This window comes from Macrobrachium nipponense, chromosome 13 (assembly GCF_015104395.2).
Source record: "Macrobrachium nipponense isolate FS-2020 chromosome 13, ASM1510439v2, whole genome shotgun sequence".
Lineage (NCBI taxonomy): Eukaryota > Metazoa > Arthropoda > Malacostraca > Decapoda > Palaemonidae > Macrobrachium > Macrobrachium nipponense.
In genome coordinates, this window is record NC_087206.1 from 30,627,067 (window position 1) to 30,645,333 (window position 18,267).

The following is an 18,267-nucleotide window of genomic DNA, read 5'->3' on the forward strand; positions in this document are numbered from 1 at the left end:
GCTAAGAGTTTTATGGGTCGTTGTCACCAACAGACAGAAAGCTTGATTGCACCAAAGAAACTTGTGGATTTTTTACTTGTTTTTCTCTCTCTCACTGAGATAGAGAATTTCTTATGTATATGTAACATGTACATATGCTTTTTGGTTTTGTATACTTTTATACATAAACTTTGTAATTTTTTCACATTCTCCATGCTATTATTACAGCTTTTTGCATTTCAATAATAATAGAAAATCTCTCTATTTGCTGGCCTAAATTTTTTACAAAAGTCTTCTGTATATTTTATATGACTAGGAGAAAAAGTTCTCAAAAAGGGGATAGTAAGTCGGCTAAACACTTTGAAATTCTGTAGTTAAAAGCTCCGCACACAAGATTATGAGACAGAAGGGGATGTTGTCTTTTGAGTTTTGGAGAGGCCATAGAAATGAGGTAATTTGGGATTGATTGCTTTAAATTTTTCCAAAATTTCTATATTTTTCCTACTTTTACTGATGTGTCTGATTTTTCTGAGGAAATCTATTGGGACATTATGGCTCTGGCTTCTTGTTAATTTCTCACAGATACAGTGGTGCCCCCAATATTCTCAGGGGATGTGTACCAGACCCTCCCCCCAAAATAGATGGAACCCCTTTAAAAATGCTGAAAACAGCCTATTTTGTTAGTTAAAACTTAAGAAAAACCCACTCAAAATTTTTATATTGGCTTTTTTACTGGTTTTATCACAAAAAGTGCATTCTATGATGAAATTAATTTTAAAAAACCAGGAATTTCTGGATATTTCTCATAGAAAAATTTTGCGAATACGAGAACTTACCGTGAATGGGTGGAAATGTTGCTGAGAAAAATCCGCAAATACGTGAGTCCGTGAATCCGGAGAATGCGAATACGGGGGGTCCACTGTAAATGTATTATTTAAAAGTTCACTGATCTTTCCTTGTCCATTAACACAATTTTACCATCTTTAGCTGATCTGTTGATTATAACGTCTAGTTTGCAGAGTGAGTTTATAGCTTTCATAAATCTTTTAGGCAGGGGGCGTTTGTTGTTGTGTCTGGTTAGGATGTTTAGAAGAATTCCCTTGAGACATATTTCGTCTTTCTTGTAACTGTTGTTAGCAATGAATTTATCAAATGTAACTAGGAAGTCGAGTTTGTGTTTTTTAACTAACAACCAATCCATAGTCTTAAACTTAGGTTTGTCATTTGCCCTTAGACCTGATAAATAATTTTGGATATGCAGTAGCAAGACTAGTACCTTGGAAAAGGTACCTCAAAAAACAAATAATGGTGATGAAATCGGACTTGAGTAAATTGAAAGAGATGGCAGAAGAGGCTAAGAAGCAAGATAACAAGGGAGGCACTGAATGAGAAATGCAAAGTACAAGAGAGGGGACTAAACAACAACAAAAGATATAAAGCAGATGCTTAAAGCCAAAGCACCTAAAATCCAACTGTACATGAACAGGAATAAAGGATACCAACAGAACAAACTATTTGCAATCAACCAGAAAAGACTATATACAGCCAATTAAGAGGAAGACAACCCCACCAGGAAATTCCTTAAGTCGAACCAAGTAAGAAACCCTGGGAAAACATATAGAGCAATCTGGTATCATACAACATACATGCAACAAGGCTCTAGGAAGTCAAAGCAGGAGAAATGGGGAGAATGATTCACCGAGATCACAACAGACACAATCAGACACAAGCTATAAATAATTCCTAACAGGAAAGCCCCAGGTCCCAATGAAGTCCATGGATACTGGCTCAAAAACTTCAAGGCCCTACATCCATGAATAGAAGAACAACTCCAGCAGTATATCACAAACCACCTTGCGCCCAAATGGATGACCACAGGGAGAACATCCTTAGAACAGAAAGACAAGAACAAGGGAAATATAACAAGTGACTACAGGTCTATCACCTACCTACCAATAATGGAAGTTACTAACAGGTATCATAGTGAAAGGCTATACACCTACCTAGAGGATTCAAACACCATTCCCCACCAACAGAAAGGCTGCATAATCAAGTGTAGGGGTGCAAAAGACCAGCACCTGATAAGACAAAATGATAATGAAGAACAGTATGAGAAGGAAAACCAACCTAAGCATGGCATGGAGTTACTACAAGAAAGCCTTCGACATGATACCATGCACGTGACTAACACAATATATGGGGCAGAGAAAAACACCATCAGCTTCCTAAAAAATACGATGTGCAACTGGAATACAATACTTACAAATTCTGGAATAAGACTAGCAGAGGTTGACACCAGGAAAGGGATCTTCCAGGGTGACTAACTGTCCCCACTACTCTTTGTAGTAGCCATGATTCCCATGACAAAAGAACGGCTGAAGATGGATGCTGAGTACCAACTCAAGAAAGGAGGCAACAGAGTTAACTGTTTGATGTCCATAGACGACATCAAGCCGTATGGTAAGAGCATCAAGGAAATAGATACCCTAATTCAGACTGAAAGGATTGCATCTGGGGACATCAGGATGGAGTCTGGAACAGAAAAATGTGCCTCGGTCAACATGCAAAAAGGCAAAGTGACAAGGTCTAAAGGGATAAAGCTACCAGATGGGAATAGCATCAAACACATACAAGACAGGATACAAATACCAGGGAATAACAGAAGGAGAGGTTATAAAACACCAAGAGACGAAGGACATAATCAGGAAAAAATATATGCAGAGACAAGGCAATACTCAAGTCAAAACTCAACGCTGGAAATATGATGGAAGCCATACACATGGGCAGTACCAATAATCAAATACAGCGCAATCTGACCAAAAAACTTGGAGACACATGACACTACACAAAGCATTACACCCAAGAGCAAATACGGACAGACTAATACATAAAACGAAAGGAAAGAGGGAGAGACAAAAGAATGACAAACAGAATGGAAGAATGGCACAACAAGCCATGGACGAACAGTACAAGAGACGGACTAAAGAAATGGCCAGCAATGAAACATGGCAATGGCTACAAAGGGGAGAACTCAACAGTGGAACAAGATCAAGCCCTAAGAACCAGATATATATCTAAAGAACGATAGATGGAAATAACATCTCACCCATATACAGGAAGTGCAGTGTGAAAAATGAGACCATAAACCAAATAACAAGCGAATGTCCGGGCACCTGTACAGAACCAGTACCAAAAGAGCCTATGCAAGAAACACCAGCTACCTTGCATTAATAAGTGGTATGAGCAACAACCTGAGGGAGTGATAGAAAACGATCAGGCAAAGATCCTCTGGCACTATGGTATTAAAACAGAGGTGAGAAAGAGAAAAATTGATAAGTATCAAGACCTGAAAATAGAAATAAGAAGAATGTGGGATTTGCCAGTGGAAACTGTATCCATAATCATAAGGACACTATACTAGGCATGATCCCAAGATCCCTAAAAAGGAACCTGGAAAAATTAGATGCTGAAGTAGCTCCAGGACTCATGCAGAAGAGTGTGCTCCTGGAAACAGCACAAACAGTAAGAAATGTATTATATTCCTTAGGAAGCAGGAAAAAAAATGTGTTGAAAGTGACAGCTGCCTCAGTTGCATTGTTTTCAGTATTTCTCTTAACTCTTTTTTCAGGGTTACTAACTCTGCCAGTATTTATGAGAAAATCCTATGAAGTGGGCAGGGCAACTACAGAACTACAAAACTGGTTAAATATAACAATGATCCTGTCTACCTTATGACCAAAACTTCAATGATAACAGCTTGGAATCCTCCCACCTAAGTAGCTATTCAGGCAATTTTAAAGAAATGGATTTGTGATTCATGAAATGAACCCACAAAATGCCTTAACAGACCCTCTTTTCCTTAGCAGCTGGTTCAAACAACTAAAATAGTAATCCAGTTTGTCAACAAATGATCTAAGAAATGAGTTGTTTCTTTCAAGTATAGTGTGTTTGGGATTCAGACAGACAGACTAATGGGCAATATAAAAATAATGGGTTCTCATAGAAAATGTAAATTTAGTTTTAAAAAAATTTCCTATTTAAACAATTTTGCATTTTATTTGAGTTTTATCTATTAACAGCTTGCTTGAACAGGGGAAAAATTTTGATGGGAATACAACTGGCACAAATAAAAATTAAAAGACAAATTTTTAATCAATTTTTACTATATTTTTGCCCCTTGGCCCACTGGCCTGCCAGGCATCCCCCTACCCCTGGCAATGGTGAGGGAGAGGCACCCACTCTATTGACGACCCCCTCTGCCTTTTCCTCTAGAGCCCCTCCCAGACCTGTAGGGGCGGGATTGAAAGGGACGTTGTTGCTTCTTTGCCTTGGTTTGTGAAGGAGATTAACTACCCTCCCAAACGTTGAACATTTAGAAGATTTGACAGGCAAAGATCTTATCACCTGTCGCTGAGGAGGAGGCAGAGGAGGCGGAGGAGGGAGTCGTGAACGAGCCTCCGACTTAGATACGGCATAATGACTAGCCTATCTTTAGTATCTGCACGTTGTCGGTCGACCGCATCTTTTAATTCAGTACTCAAAAACAGAAACTGTGAATCAAGGAGATCCCCATTCCTGAGAGCCAACAAAGACTCAGAATCCACTGAACCCGCCACCCTGGATAGTGCTGCATTTCCCATGGCCAGGAGCTAGTTGCCCCATAAGGTGGGCCAGGTTTGAAATAGCTTTAGAACCAGACTGTAACAGTCTAGCGAGCGAAGAACTCACTATACCTCCCTCAGACCTATCTGAAGCAATCCTGGCTATCGCAGTGGACCACAAGTCCAACCAGGAGACAGTCTGGAAGATGGAAGTTGCAGTAGTCTCCATAGCTAAGGCCTCTTGTGACAAAAAAGATGGACCTTCCGACCTAACCTGCTCCAGGGTTAGACCAGACTTAAGATGGATAACGTCTGGGTTAAGGTGACGGGACATCAAATGCACTACATTAGTGGAGTAGTGCTTCCTATGCCACACAAGAGGAAGAGGTAGAAACTTGGATGATTTATTGGAATACAGAGAGCCATCTCGGTCTGAAACCAAAGCGTTCACATGTTGCAAGATGGACTGAGCGTGACCCGACAAGGAAAGCTCAAAAGAAGTCCTAGAATCTTGTCTGGCACCCAGAAAGGCCTCTATACCCGTTGGGGTGGTAGAAGACTTGAGCCTGTGCCCCACTCTCAAGATTGTTGAATTCACGAATGTGGTCAACAACCTATCAGAAGGAAGACAAACTCTTGGGTGTCTCCCTCATCTTGCTCTGGCAAAGGTGACTGACGACACAAAGAAGAAGACTTGGCAGCATCGTCATCCTTCTGAAACATTGTTGGTGTAGCTTCCCTAGGAAGCCTAGCATTCTGGTCATTATTGGTTGGAGTGTAGTGCCTAAAACCCGAAGATCCTTTTGTCTAGAGGGTTCTGGAACATTGTCACGAAACGATACTTGTACATGGTCCTGGCTCGAACCGAGTACAGCCTCATGTGAGGAAAAACGTACACGATATCAGGAAGAGTCACGCACACGGACATCAGGCGAACCACGTACGCATTCACTGAGGAATCATGGACGTGGACGTGAAACGAGTTGAGTACATGTCCGTGAGACGCTAACTGAGCACGGTCCTGAGACAAGGAATGTTGCTGAAGAGAGTTACCTTAAGGACATTGACTCCTAAGGTTAAGGTCTCTTCCAGGAGAACAAGAAACACAATGGCGGCCTAGGGAAGCCTCACGTTCTCGACTGTCAACCGGTCTTATTGAGCAAAGAATCCTTATGCTCAGCTTGAGCCACCTTTGACCTCTTAACTGGCGCCTTATTGTCCTTACACCGACGAACTGGTACAGGAACAGATGAAGAGGGGGTAGTACCTCTGATATCATCCGCAAGTATGTGCAAGGATGAGTCACGTCTGCTTACGAACGATGGAGAAACCCTCGTATCACTCTCAACACTCCAACTGTCATGATAATGTACATGAGATGAAGAGACACAGACGTGCATGGGAGAGACACTGTCGTGTAAGGCAAAAGGCGATGCACTCCTTTCGCTTGCAGAAGGCGAAGCTACAGAGTCCCAGATCCTCCAAGTCCAACATGATGGCGATGTGGTGATGGAGAAGTAGGAGAAGTTGTGAAACTCCCCCCTCTACAAGATCTTTTAGTAGCAGGAGGAGGGGAAGAAACACTCTGTTTATGACACTTCTTCTCAAAGGCAGCAGGAAACTTCTCTTGAAAAACAGTCGAGCCTTTGACGACCACTTGAAATAAAAGTCTCGGATGGCTCAGCGAAAGAAGACGATGACGTCACACCGGGAAGGGATGACATCATAACGATGGGTGGATGAGCGGCTTCCGCATCTAAGAGGATGCTGGAAGTGATGTCACGACATCTCTAAGGCCAGAGCTGGTTGATGGCATCACTGGCGGAGAGATAAGGTGTGACCCAGAGAGCTTCAACAAAGACAAAGGAGCCCTGCAAGGTGGCAGCACACGAGAGCCAATGTAGAGGAGTCCTGGGGGAGGTGGGACTGCTACAGGGGCTGGGATACGTGCCTCCAAGAAATGCGACAACAGGCCATCCCAGGAATGTGAACCCCGTAGACCAAGCGACACCCAAACAGCTGCCATCTTGGATGACTCCAAACCTGAAACAGTCGCCATCTTGTATGACTCTGAACCTAAAACTAAGAAATTAGATGGCGTAGCCTCCTCCCTCTCGGGAAGAGAATTAGAACCCGAGAGAAAGGGGGCCACATTAAACATAACATCATCCTGAGATACTCCTGATACTTCCATCGACAAGTGAATGGAAGAAAAGGAAGGCAACATGGGTATACCTGAACTAGCCACAGGGGAAAGCAATAGATGAATCGTCCAGTTGAAGAGAAGAAAAACCCTCCTAAGAAGGAAGAGTCAGCACTCTGTGATGTTTCCTCTTCTTGTAAAACACTCCACTGCAACTTAGGCCAGGACGCCATTCCGGAGAGGGATTAGTAATACAGTGTTCCCCCGTATTCGTGGGGGATGGGTACCAGACAACCCCCCCCGCGAATAGCTCAAACCCGCGAATAGTTAGATCTCCCCTCTAAAAATGCTTATATCTGCCTATCTTGAAAGTTCAAATACCAAATGTATTCTTAAAGTATCATCCTACATCACATATACCATTGAATTGGTATTATTAATATCATTTCAAAGTTATCTGAAACATTTTACCATTAGAAATATATAAACAGTCAATAACAGAGAGAGAGAGAGAGAGAGAGAGAGAGAGAGAGAGAGAGAGAGAGAGAGAGAGTTATCCTTACATCTCTGTAAGAGAGAGAGAGAGAATATTACTTCTATTATGTGATATCCTTTAATCTTATTAAACTTACTAATACAGTATTAATAAATATTAATACAGTCATACCCCTACATACGAAAGTCCCTATGTACAAAAAATCCAGGTTACGAAGGCAAAGACGAAGATTTTTTGCTTCTGTGTACAAAAATAATTCAGGTTGCAAAAGGGTGTACTGTAACATCTGAGATTCGCCCGGGCCACCGAGAAAAATTTTAAAACTCGCGCGCTGCTAACTCAGTAGACTCGCCACCATCCTCCCGCTCTCCCGTTGGTTCCTGATACTAGTCACCGCCGTAAGATCCTGCTCTCCTATTGGTCAGCATCTGTCCAATCATGCATCTACATAAGGGAGTTCCTTGACCATTTTGTTTCGGCAGCGTTATCATACACACCTGGAATTTGTTTGTTCACATAGATTTTGTTTGTTAACGTAAATTCGTGTTACTGATTTGCTTTTGTTGTACTGTAAGTTACTTTATAGTGTTGTGTGTGAAGTTAATTACTTACGTTATTAGCCATGGGTACCAAGAATGTTGCTGAAGTTCACAGATAGAAGAGGATGCTTTCTATGAAGACGAAGATGGAGATAATTAAGAAGTATGAAGCTGGCATGCGGTCGAGTGTGATCGCTAAGGAATACGACCGAAATCCATCGACAACAGGCAACCCTCCTAAAGCAGAAGGAAGCCATCAATACAGCTACATCTTCCAAGGGCGTGACTATTTTTTTCAACAAGAGGAGCTGCGTGCATGATGAGATGGAGAGGCTGCTTCGCGTATGGATTAAGAACGAGGAAATCGCTGGCGATACGATAGCTGAGATGGCAATCTGCCAGAAGGCCAGCGCCATTTTCGGTGATCTAAGTGCTCGAAGGCAACCCCAGACTTCAAGGCTTCCTGGGTTTGTTTTGCTAACTTTCGTAAACGGACTGGCATCCATTCAGTGGTGCGACATGGGGAGGCTGCCAGCTCGGACATGAAAGCGACCCAAGCCTTTGTTCAGACGTTCGACGAGATGACAATCAAGGAAGGCTACAGTTCTCAGCAAGTCTTCAACTGTGATGAGACTGGCCATTTTTGGAAAAAAATGCCTTGTCAAACGTACATCACGGAGGAAGAGAAGATGCTACCCGGGTATAAGCCAATGAAAAACAGGCTTACGCTTGCACTTTGTTCTAATGCCAGTGGGGATTGTAAGGTGAAGCCCCTACTTGTCTATCATTCCAAGACTCCTCAAGCCTTCAAGGCCCACAAAGTGTTAAAGGAGAAGCTTCCGGTGATGTGGAGGGCTAATGCGAAAGCCTGGGTAATGAGACTTTTGTTCACCAAGTGGGTAAATCTGTGTTTCGGCTCGACAGTGAAGAAATTCTTGGAAGAGAAGCGCCTCCCTTTGAAATGTCTGCTGTTGTTGGACAATGCCCCTGCTCACCCTCCTGGCCTCGAGGAAGATATCCTAGTGGAGTATTCTTTCATCAAGGTTCCTTATCTTCTGCCTAACACCACCCCTCTCCTCCAACCCATGGACCAGCAAGTGATATCGAACTTCAAGAAGCTGTATACAAAACAGCTTTTCAAGAGATGTTTCGACATCACTAATACCACAAACCTCACCCTGCATGAATTTTGGAAAGAGCATTTTGATATCGTAATATGCATCTGACTTGTCATCTATAAGGCTTGGCAGGTTTCGAGGCAAACCTTGAATTCATTGTGAAGGAAACTCTGGCCTGATGCCATATCCGCCCAAGACTTCGAGGGATTCAACGTGGGCGAAGCTGATTCAGATTCAGAAACAGTTGACGATCCTGAAACTGTTTCGCAACCAGATCTTGACGAGATCGTTGCACTCAGCAAGTCCATGGGGCTGGTCGTCGACGAGGACGTCATCAATGACCTTCTCCAGGAGCACCAAGAGTAGCTTACAACAGATGACCTGAAGGAGTTGGAGGCCATGCAACATAACGTCGCTCAAGAAGAGTTCTCTAACAGCGGCGAGGAGGAGGAGGAGGAGGAGGACCCTATGACAACGGCAGAAATTAAGGATGATGTTTGCCTGAGTCGTTTCAGGAACATTTTGAAAAGCAGGCAGAAGCAATCTTCCTTGGATAGTTATTTTTTAAAGAGACCTTTGGTAGTAAGCAAACAGGAAGGTCCAAGTGATACGAAAAAACAGAAATTGGAAGTGGTGAAGAAATTGAAATTTTTTTTAAGAAACGTAAATTAAAAAAAAAAAATTAAATAATCAGAAAAAAAAAATTTAATTTTAAGTTTTTCGTAAAGTTAAGTGTTTATGTTTTCTGCCATTTGTCAATGTGTTTCGTAAAGTTTTTTGTTAATGTTTTCTGCCATTTTTTAATGTGTTTCGTAAAGTTAAGTGTTCATGTTTTCTGCCATTTGTCCTACTCCTCTGTCGCCACTTTCAGAGATCGCCTCACTCGAAAGGTGAGGTTCCACATTTTACTACATACGTACGTACAAGTACATACAGTATTTCTTGTACTCTGTACACTAATACACTTTATTTTCAGGTAGTCACAGTTATGTTATGTATTGAATGGTCCATTTTTTTGTATTTCATTGTTTATTGGTCAATTTAGCTTTATTATAAAATTTACTGTGGTGTTTTTGTAGGGCTTGGAATGAATTAGGCAATTTACATGTAAAACGTAGTTCTAGATACGAAAAATTCAGGTTACGACGGCCGCTTCGGAATGGATTAATTTCATAACCTGAGGCACTACTGTATTTGAAAATTAGTAAATCATTTTTGTATTGTAAAAATGTATTTAGTCATGAAAATAACATGAAAACACTAATTAGTGATCATTCTTGCCAGAAACTGCGCTAATAGGTGAATTTCCCACAAATAGGGGGTAGATATAGTCCAGAGAGAAATCCGTGAATCTGGAAAACACAAATACGGGGGGGGACACACACACACACACACACACACACACACACACACACACACACACACACACACACTGTAGTACAATAATTCGTTCGGTACCTACTACAAGTCGTTGAGGATCAGTAACCACAGACGCCAAAAACCTTGAGCACAGGAATCCCTGAATGTATTGGCAAGGTGGTGAAGACTCAGAGGAATCCACATTAAACAGAAACACTCACACAACAATCACATTGAAAAAAGAAAGGAAACACAGGCACAAACAACCGCCTTGGAAGGAGAGCAAAAGTGATAGCATCTACTCTCCAAGTGTCAAAGAAATCTCACAGATTCCTTGTTGCACAATCTTTGATTGTTTTAACCAGTTACCAGCTGGCATTTGGAGATTATCCTATTGTTAGGAGCAAAGGTTTGTTCCGCATATAAACAATCAGCTGTTTGTGTAGTAGACTTCTACAAACCTCTCTAAATGTAAAAAGATGGGAAAAAAAAACTTACCTTATGGCCAACAATAGTTAGATAATCAATATTGAGATCTGTTACATCTACGGGAACTTTTCCAATTGCTTGTGCAGCATCTGTGTGAAGAAGTACCTTAAACAAACCTTCATTTTCGCGCTTCTTGTTTACTTCGGCTAATAATCTGCAAAAATACAAGAAAAATTATTTTCTTTTCCATAATACAGACAAATTATTTTATTTTCCATAATACAGAAAAATTATTTTCTCTTCCACCAGACCTCAACTTCATCACACTTCATTAGTACTTATCAGTTAAATTATGATGATGGTTTTACTGCTAGGCTATAAGTTTCTTGAGCATTACATGTAAACTGCAATTTAGTTTAGGCTAGAAGTTATATGGAATTACCATTATCGTACATACTTGCGTATCAAGCGACTTTTGACGCCTAATTTTGGAGCTGATTTTAAGGGGGTAGCATCTTACGTGAGATATAAAATTCGAGTATGTAATAACCATATATTAGTATCGTATGATAAAATACAAACATAATGGATATGGATCTTTTAAAAAGTTATGTTTTACTTCACTGCATCTAATAATATTATATGTATTTTCATATTATTATTTGTTTATATTATACAATGCAAACATAGCAATCATGTTTTGGTTTGAAAATCAGCTGAGGGCGATTGCGAGTAAGTTTGTTTTGCTGTGTTGAACTCAAATCAGAGCGACTTTCTTGCTTCTAGTTAGTGCAAATGAATCTCAAGATACTCTACTTATATGAGACAAGGTTATTTTGTTATACAGTGTTTTCAAGTGCAAATATCACTTAAAAACGTATCGTTTATGAACAAAATTTAGTTATTTTTTCGTTAGTAGATGGCGCTGAGGGCATGTTTATTGCATAAACAAAAATCAACAGATTCCGTTCGATATTTTCACTTTATCTCATCAGAATACTAGAAGCTTTACGTATTTATCTTTTATTGGAGTGAAAACAGTAAAATGTGTTCTTTTCATGCCCAATAGTTTTGATTAAAACACATTTCTCTCGAGAATTTTGTTTACGGTCGAGTTTAAAGGTACTATACCGAAGTTTGTGAGTTTCATCCATATAGTGCTATTATCATGCATTGAAAACAAAGATATAACTCCAGTAAACTTACGCCATCAAACACAACCGTAGATAAAATTGAGTGAAAATCATTTTAATCAACACTTCAGGTCTTGAAAGAACACATTTTACTGTTGTTTTCATGCCAATAAAAGATAATTAACGTAACGGTAAACGTTCGTACTACGATGAAATGAAGTGAAAATAGTGAACGGAATCACATAATATTTTTTACAAAATAAACATGCCCACAACGGAATATGTTAACGAAAAAAAATACTTTAGTTTTACTTTAGTTCACGAGACTTATTCAATTTATATTTTGACTTAAAAATGATATTGTTATGATACAATAAAGTTTCATACATACTTACCTGGCAGATATATACTTAGCTAAGACTCCGTCGTCCCCGACAGAAATTCAAATTTCGCGCCACTCGCTACAGGTAGGTCAGGTGATCTACCGCCCTGCCCTGGGTGGCAGGACTAGGAACCATTCCCGTTTTCTATCATATTTTCTCTCTTCCACCTGTCTCCTGTGGGGAGGCTGGGTGGGCCATTAATTGTATATATCTGCCAGGTAAGTATGTATGAAACTTTATTGTATCATAACAATATCATTTTCATACAATCAACTTACCTGTCAGATATATACTTAGCTGATTGGCACCCTTTGGTGGAGGGTAAGAGACAGCTAACTACTGGAATAGACAGGTAAACAACATATGTTGTAGGTATATATAGACCTTGGTTCCTACCTGATAGGTGGTAGACTTCATGGCTGCTGCCCAGAAGTCTGCATAACCTCAAGAGCCTTTAGCGAGATATTTGATCTATGGCCAAGAGTTCTTGTGGGTCTGCCGATGGGGTCTTATCCGCTTACTCATAAGAGCCTAAATGGTATTTGTCAATGGGTGCTAATCCACTTATATGACAACACACCTTATGAAGGAGCACACAACCGATCCCGATCACCTGATCCTAACCACCATGTTAGTACTAAAGATTGTTAAGAGTTATCCCCCAACTCTTCACAACAACCAGAACTCAAAAAACACAGTACACACGCATACATAAATTAAAAAAAAAAAAAAAAAATACTCTTCTAAGAAGATATCACAAGAGTTCCTTACTGAACAATAGTGAACGGCCGCCTGTGCAACGTCTAACACTTTTGCCAGCAGAAAGTCTAGAACATATCTAATAGAAGGTACGCACAAAAATTAAGGATCGTTGCTAGCTCCCATACCCAGGATCGTATCCGCAGACACGAAAGGACCCAGAGAAAAACATTTCTCGTAGGTCACACGAACGTCTTTCAAGTAGTGAGATGCAAACACAGATTTGCACCTCCAATATGTCGCTTCCAAGATATTCTTTAGCGACATATTTCTGTGAAAAGAGAGAGACGTCGCTACTGCTCTAACCTCATGAGCTCTCACTCTCAAGAGTCTAAACGAGTCATTAGTACAGGTCTTGTGCGCGTTTGTAATGACGTTCCTTACAAAGAAGGCTAAAGCATTCTTGGACATAGGTCTTGTAGGATCTTTAACCGAGCACCAAAGACCTTGTCTAGAGCCTCCCATCTGTTTCTTCCTCTGTAGGTAGAATTTTAGTGCTCTTACAGGGCAAAGAGACCTTTCAGCTTCCCTACCGACGAGACTCGATAAGCCTTTAACTTCGAAGTTCTTGGGCCAGGGATTCGAAGGATTTTCGTTCTTTGCCAGAAAGAGTGCTTTGAATGAACAGACGGCTGAGTCTCTTTTGAACCCCACTTTATCCTCTAGGGCGTGCAGCTCACTAACTCTTTTGGCTGTTGCTAGTGACAAAAGAAACAAACACTTTCTTGTTAAATCTCGAAACGAGGCCAGATGAGGAGGTTCGAACCTATCAGAGGATAGGAACTTCAGGACTACATCGAGGTTCCAGCTAGGAGGAGCTGTATCCTTAGACTTTGAAGTCTCAAAGGATCTTATAAGATCGTGTAGATCCTTATTATCTGCAAGCTCTAGGCCTCTATTTCTGAAGACGGCCGAAAGCATACTCCTGTATCCCTTTATGGTAGATACAGAAAGATGTGAGTCCTCTCTAAGGAACAGCAAGAAATCAGCGATTTCGGTCACAGAGGTACTGGAGGAGGACAACTTCTTCGACTTACACCATCTTCTAAAAACCTCCCACTTAGATTGATTCGCATAGTGGAAGTTCTACGGGCTATAGCGATCGCGCTTGCAGCCTTGCGAGAAAAACCTCTCGCTCTGACAAGTCTTTCGATAGTCGAAAGGCAGTCAGAGCGAGAGCGGGGAGGTTTTGATGATACCTCTTGAAGTGTGGTTGTCTGAGAAGATCCATCCTTCTTGGCAGGGATCTGGGGAAGTCTACTGTCCACTCCACTACCTCTGTGAACCAATCTTGTGCCGGCCAAAAGGGGGCTATCAGGGTCATTTTTGTCCCCTTTGAAGCCACAAACTTCTTCAGCACTTGCCCCAGAATCTTGAATGGGGGAAATGCGTAGACGTCTACATGGGACCAGTCTAGAAGGAAGGCGTCGACTGCTAGAGCTCTGGGGTCTTCTACCACTGAGCAAAAGACTTCCAGTCTCCCAAAAGACTTCCAGTCTTTTGGAGAGGAATGTGGCAAACAGGTCCACATGAGGAGTCCCTCATAGAGACCAGAGACTCTGACAAACTTCTGAGTGGAGGGTCCATTCTGTGTGAAGGACCTGGCTCCTCCTGCTCAGCCTGTCTGCCCTCACATTCCTTACTCCCTGAACAAACCTTGTCAGGAGGGAGATGTTCCTTTGGGAGGCCCAAAGTAGTAGATCTCTTGCGAGCTCGTACAGGAAAAACAAGTGTGTCCCTCCTTGCTTCCGAATGTAGGCAAGGGCGGTGGTGTTGTCTGCGTTTACTTGGACTACACTGTTTGTCACTAAAGGTTTGAAGTTCTTTAGAGCCAGGTGTACGGCTAACAGTTCTTTGCAATTTATGTGCCAGGACACCTGAATTGCACTCCAAGTGCCTAACACTTCTCTCATTCCTAAGGTTGCTCCCCAACCTTTTTCCGACGCGTCGGAAAACAATACAAGGCTTGGGTCCCGAATCTCCAAGGAAATTCCCTTGTTCTCCTTTAATGGGGGCAACCACCATTCCAAGTGTTGTCTCATCTCCACTGGAATGGGAAAACTGTCCGAGAGAAGTCCTGTCTTCCAGTTCCACGATCTCTTGAGGAAGAACTGAAGAGGACGAAGATGAAGTCTTCCTAGAGGAAAGAACTGTTCGAGCGAGGAAAGGGTCCCTAGAAGGCTCAACCATTCCCTCGCCAAAGTACGTTCTTTCCCTAAGAAGAGAGAGACTTTCTCTAAGCCTCTCACGAGTCTCTCTTGAGAAGAAAATACTCAAAACCCCGAGAATCCATCTGAATCCCCAGATACACCAAGTTCTGGCTGGGGATCAGCTGCGACTTCTTGAGGTTTACGAGTAATCCCAACGATTTGATCAGGTTTAGGGTCAAAGCAAGGTCCTCCAAACACTGTCTCTCTGATCTGGCTCTGATGAGCCAGTCGTCTAGATACAGAGAGATATTGACACCCTTCAGGTGAAGCCATCTCACCACATTTTTCATCAGGCTTGTGAAGAGCTGAGGAGTAGTGGACAGGCCGAAACACAAGGTCCTGAACTGGTAGATCCTTCCCCCCGTCATGAAATGGAGGTACTTCTTCGACGAAGGATGAATTGGGACGTGAAAATAGGCATCTTGGAGATCCAGGGAAACCATCCAATCCCCTTGGTGAAGAGCCGCAAGGACTGACGCAGAAGTTTCCATGGCAAACTTCTCTTTCTGAACAAATTTGTTCAGAGCGCTGACGTCTAGAACTAGTCTCCAGCCCCCCGAGGCCTTTGCAACCAGGAAAAGGCGATTGTAAAACCCCGGGGGAGTTTTGATCCAGCACTAGTTCTATCGCTCTCTTGTCCCACATCTGATCCACCATTAGCCGAAGAGTATCTCTCAGAACAGGGTCCTTGTATTTGGCGGACAGTTCCCGCGGAGTTGAAGTCAGGGGAGGACTGTCCTGGAAGGGGATGCAATATCCCTTCTTTATCACAGACATCGACCAAGCGTCTGCATCGATGAATGCCCAGGCATCCGCAAAACCGAGGAGCCTGGCACCTACTGGTGTTTGGAGGCTCCTTACATCACTTTCCCCTTTTAAAGGGACGGAAGGAAGATCTACCTCTCCTCTCAGGCGCTTTCCTTTTTGAGGGAGCTCTGGAGGGAGGGCCTCCTCGAAAGGGCTGAAGAGACGTACTCGCCCCTTTCTTCTCTCCCACTCCCACAGGCCTCTTCTTTCTGGAAGACTGAAGGAGAAGGTCCTGGGTTGCCTTCTCAGTTAGTGAACGGGAAATGTCCCTCACCAACTGAGAAGGGAACAAAAAGTCAGACATGGTGCAAACATCAAGGCTGCTCTTTGTGAGTGAGAAACAGCCTTGGTAAGAAAGGCGCTAAAAACAGCCCTCTTCTTCAAGAGTCCCGCTCCAAAGAGAGAGGAGACTTCCCCTGAACCATCCTGTACCGCCTTGTCTATGCACGACAAGATACAGAGGAGAACTTCAGGATCGAGGCCCTCCGAGTCATGGGCCTTCTTGGCCATCACCCCAAGGGACCAATCCAGGAAATTGAATACTTCCAATACATGGAAGAGTCCCTTGAGGAGATGATCAAGCTCAGAAAGACCCCAAGTCACACGAGCAGAGTTCAGGCCATGCCTTCTTGATGCGTCTACCAGACTAGAAAAGTCAGCTTCCGCAGAAGCCGGGAGAGAGAGTTCCATATTCTCCCCTGTCTGGTACCAAATACCCCTTTTGCCTGTAAGTCTAGCAGGGGGCATACAGAAGACAGTTCTGACCAGATCCTTCTTCGTCTTCATCCAGTTATCCAGAGACTGAAGAGCTCTCTTCATAGAGATAGTCGGTCTCATTTTCAGAAAAGACAAAGACTTTGGCGTCTTGGAGCTTGAAAAGAGAGAGCGCGGAGAAGGAGGAGTGGCAGGAGTTAAGGAATCTCCCTATTCCTGAAGAAGAAGAGCTGTCAAAACCTTGTAGTTTGAAAGTCCTTCTCTACCACGAGCCTCGTCTTCTGAATCCTCGTCAACAAAAGGATCAGAAGGAGAATCCGCCTTAAAGTCTGGGGGATCTTTCCAAACATCTCTCTCTGCGGGAGACAAACTCCTAACCGGAGAGGGACTAAGAGTATGTACAGAGCCCCTCTGTAACAAAGCTGGCTCCTCGCGCCTGGCTGGCACCTCGCGCCTGGCTGGCGCCTCGCGCCTGGCTGGCGCCTCGCGCCTGGCTGGCGCCTCGCGCCTGGCTGGCGCCTCGCGCCTGACTGGCTCCTCGCGCCTGGCTGGTTCCTCGCGCCTGGTTGGCTGCTCGCTCCTGGCTGGCGCCTCGCGCCTGGTTGGAATCTCGCGCCTGGCAGACGCTTCGCTGAAATAAGGATCCTCGCGCTTGGCTGGCGCTTCACGCCTGGCTGACGTCTCGTGTCTGAAAGAAGTCTCACGCTCGGAAGGCATCTCACGCCTGGTTGACGCCTCACGTTTGTCTGGCGCCTCGCGCCTGGCAGGAGAAAGAAGACGAGACTTTTTGACAAGAAGTCTAACGTCCTTCTTACGAGGAGGATCTTTCGAAAGGACTCCGACCAACGAGGCTAACTGCTCTTGAACAGCTAAAAGGATCCTCTTGGAAGCCTCTTCAGCGTCCTCTTCAACAGGAGGAAAGGGAGACCTCGAAGGAGTTTGACCCGCTCTATCGGAACAGGGAGACGTCAAAACCACCTTCGCCTTCTTGATCGAGGAGGGAGCTTCATCAGAGAAGCGCTCGGGGCTCGAGTCAAACAAAGGCTCTTTCCAGTGCCTTTTCAGGGGCCTGGAAAGGTCCGAATCCTTCCACCCTCGTTTAGGTGAAGGAGAACCGGATGAAGAGAAACACTCTCGGAGGACGCTTTTCCTAAAGCGGTACTAAGCAGTCTGTTGCGCTACAGAGCCTGCTGAAGGGACGCCTGACCGGTGGGGATTCTCCACAACCTCCATAAGGCTTTCGACTTTCCTTCTCCTCTGGGCTTGGGAGCTTGGAAGAGGTCTAGGCCTGGGAGCGTCGCAGAGACGGTCAGACACCCCCTCCACAACACTGGGGGCACTCACTTCACTTAACACGTCATTTTCACTATCCTTACCTTTCAGGGCAGCCATTTTGGATTTCATCCTTTGAAATGTAGCCTTCAGATCAGCGATCTCAGAAGCCGAATCTGAATGCAAAGCCTGTGAGGGCCCTGATAAAGAGGGAGAATCAAATGCATGATTTACAGAAGAGTTAGAATCAGGAAAAGGCTCAATAGGCCTTGTACTACCCACACCCTTAGATGCAGCCCTTCTAATTCTATCCCTCTCTAACTTC

The 18,267-nt window shown here is 43.4% G+C and overlaps 1 protein-coding gene across 2 annotated transcripts in view; it reads right to left on the reverse strand.

Moving 5' to 3' along the window:
- Positions 1-18,267, reverse strand: part of LOC135225722 (selenocysteine lyase-like) — a 59,122-nt gene that overhangs the window by 21,902 nt on the left and 18,953 nt on the right. For both annotated transcript variants that reach the window (XM_064265095.1, XM_064265097.1), the window contains exon 5: positions 10,734-10,878. In XM_064265095.1, coding sequence (XP_064121165.1) covers positions 10,734-10,878 — 145 coding nt within the window. The remainder of the gene's footprint in view (positions 1-10,733; positions 10,879-18,267) is intronic.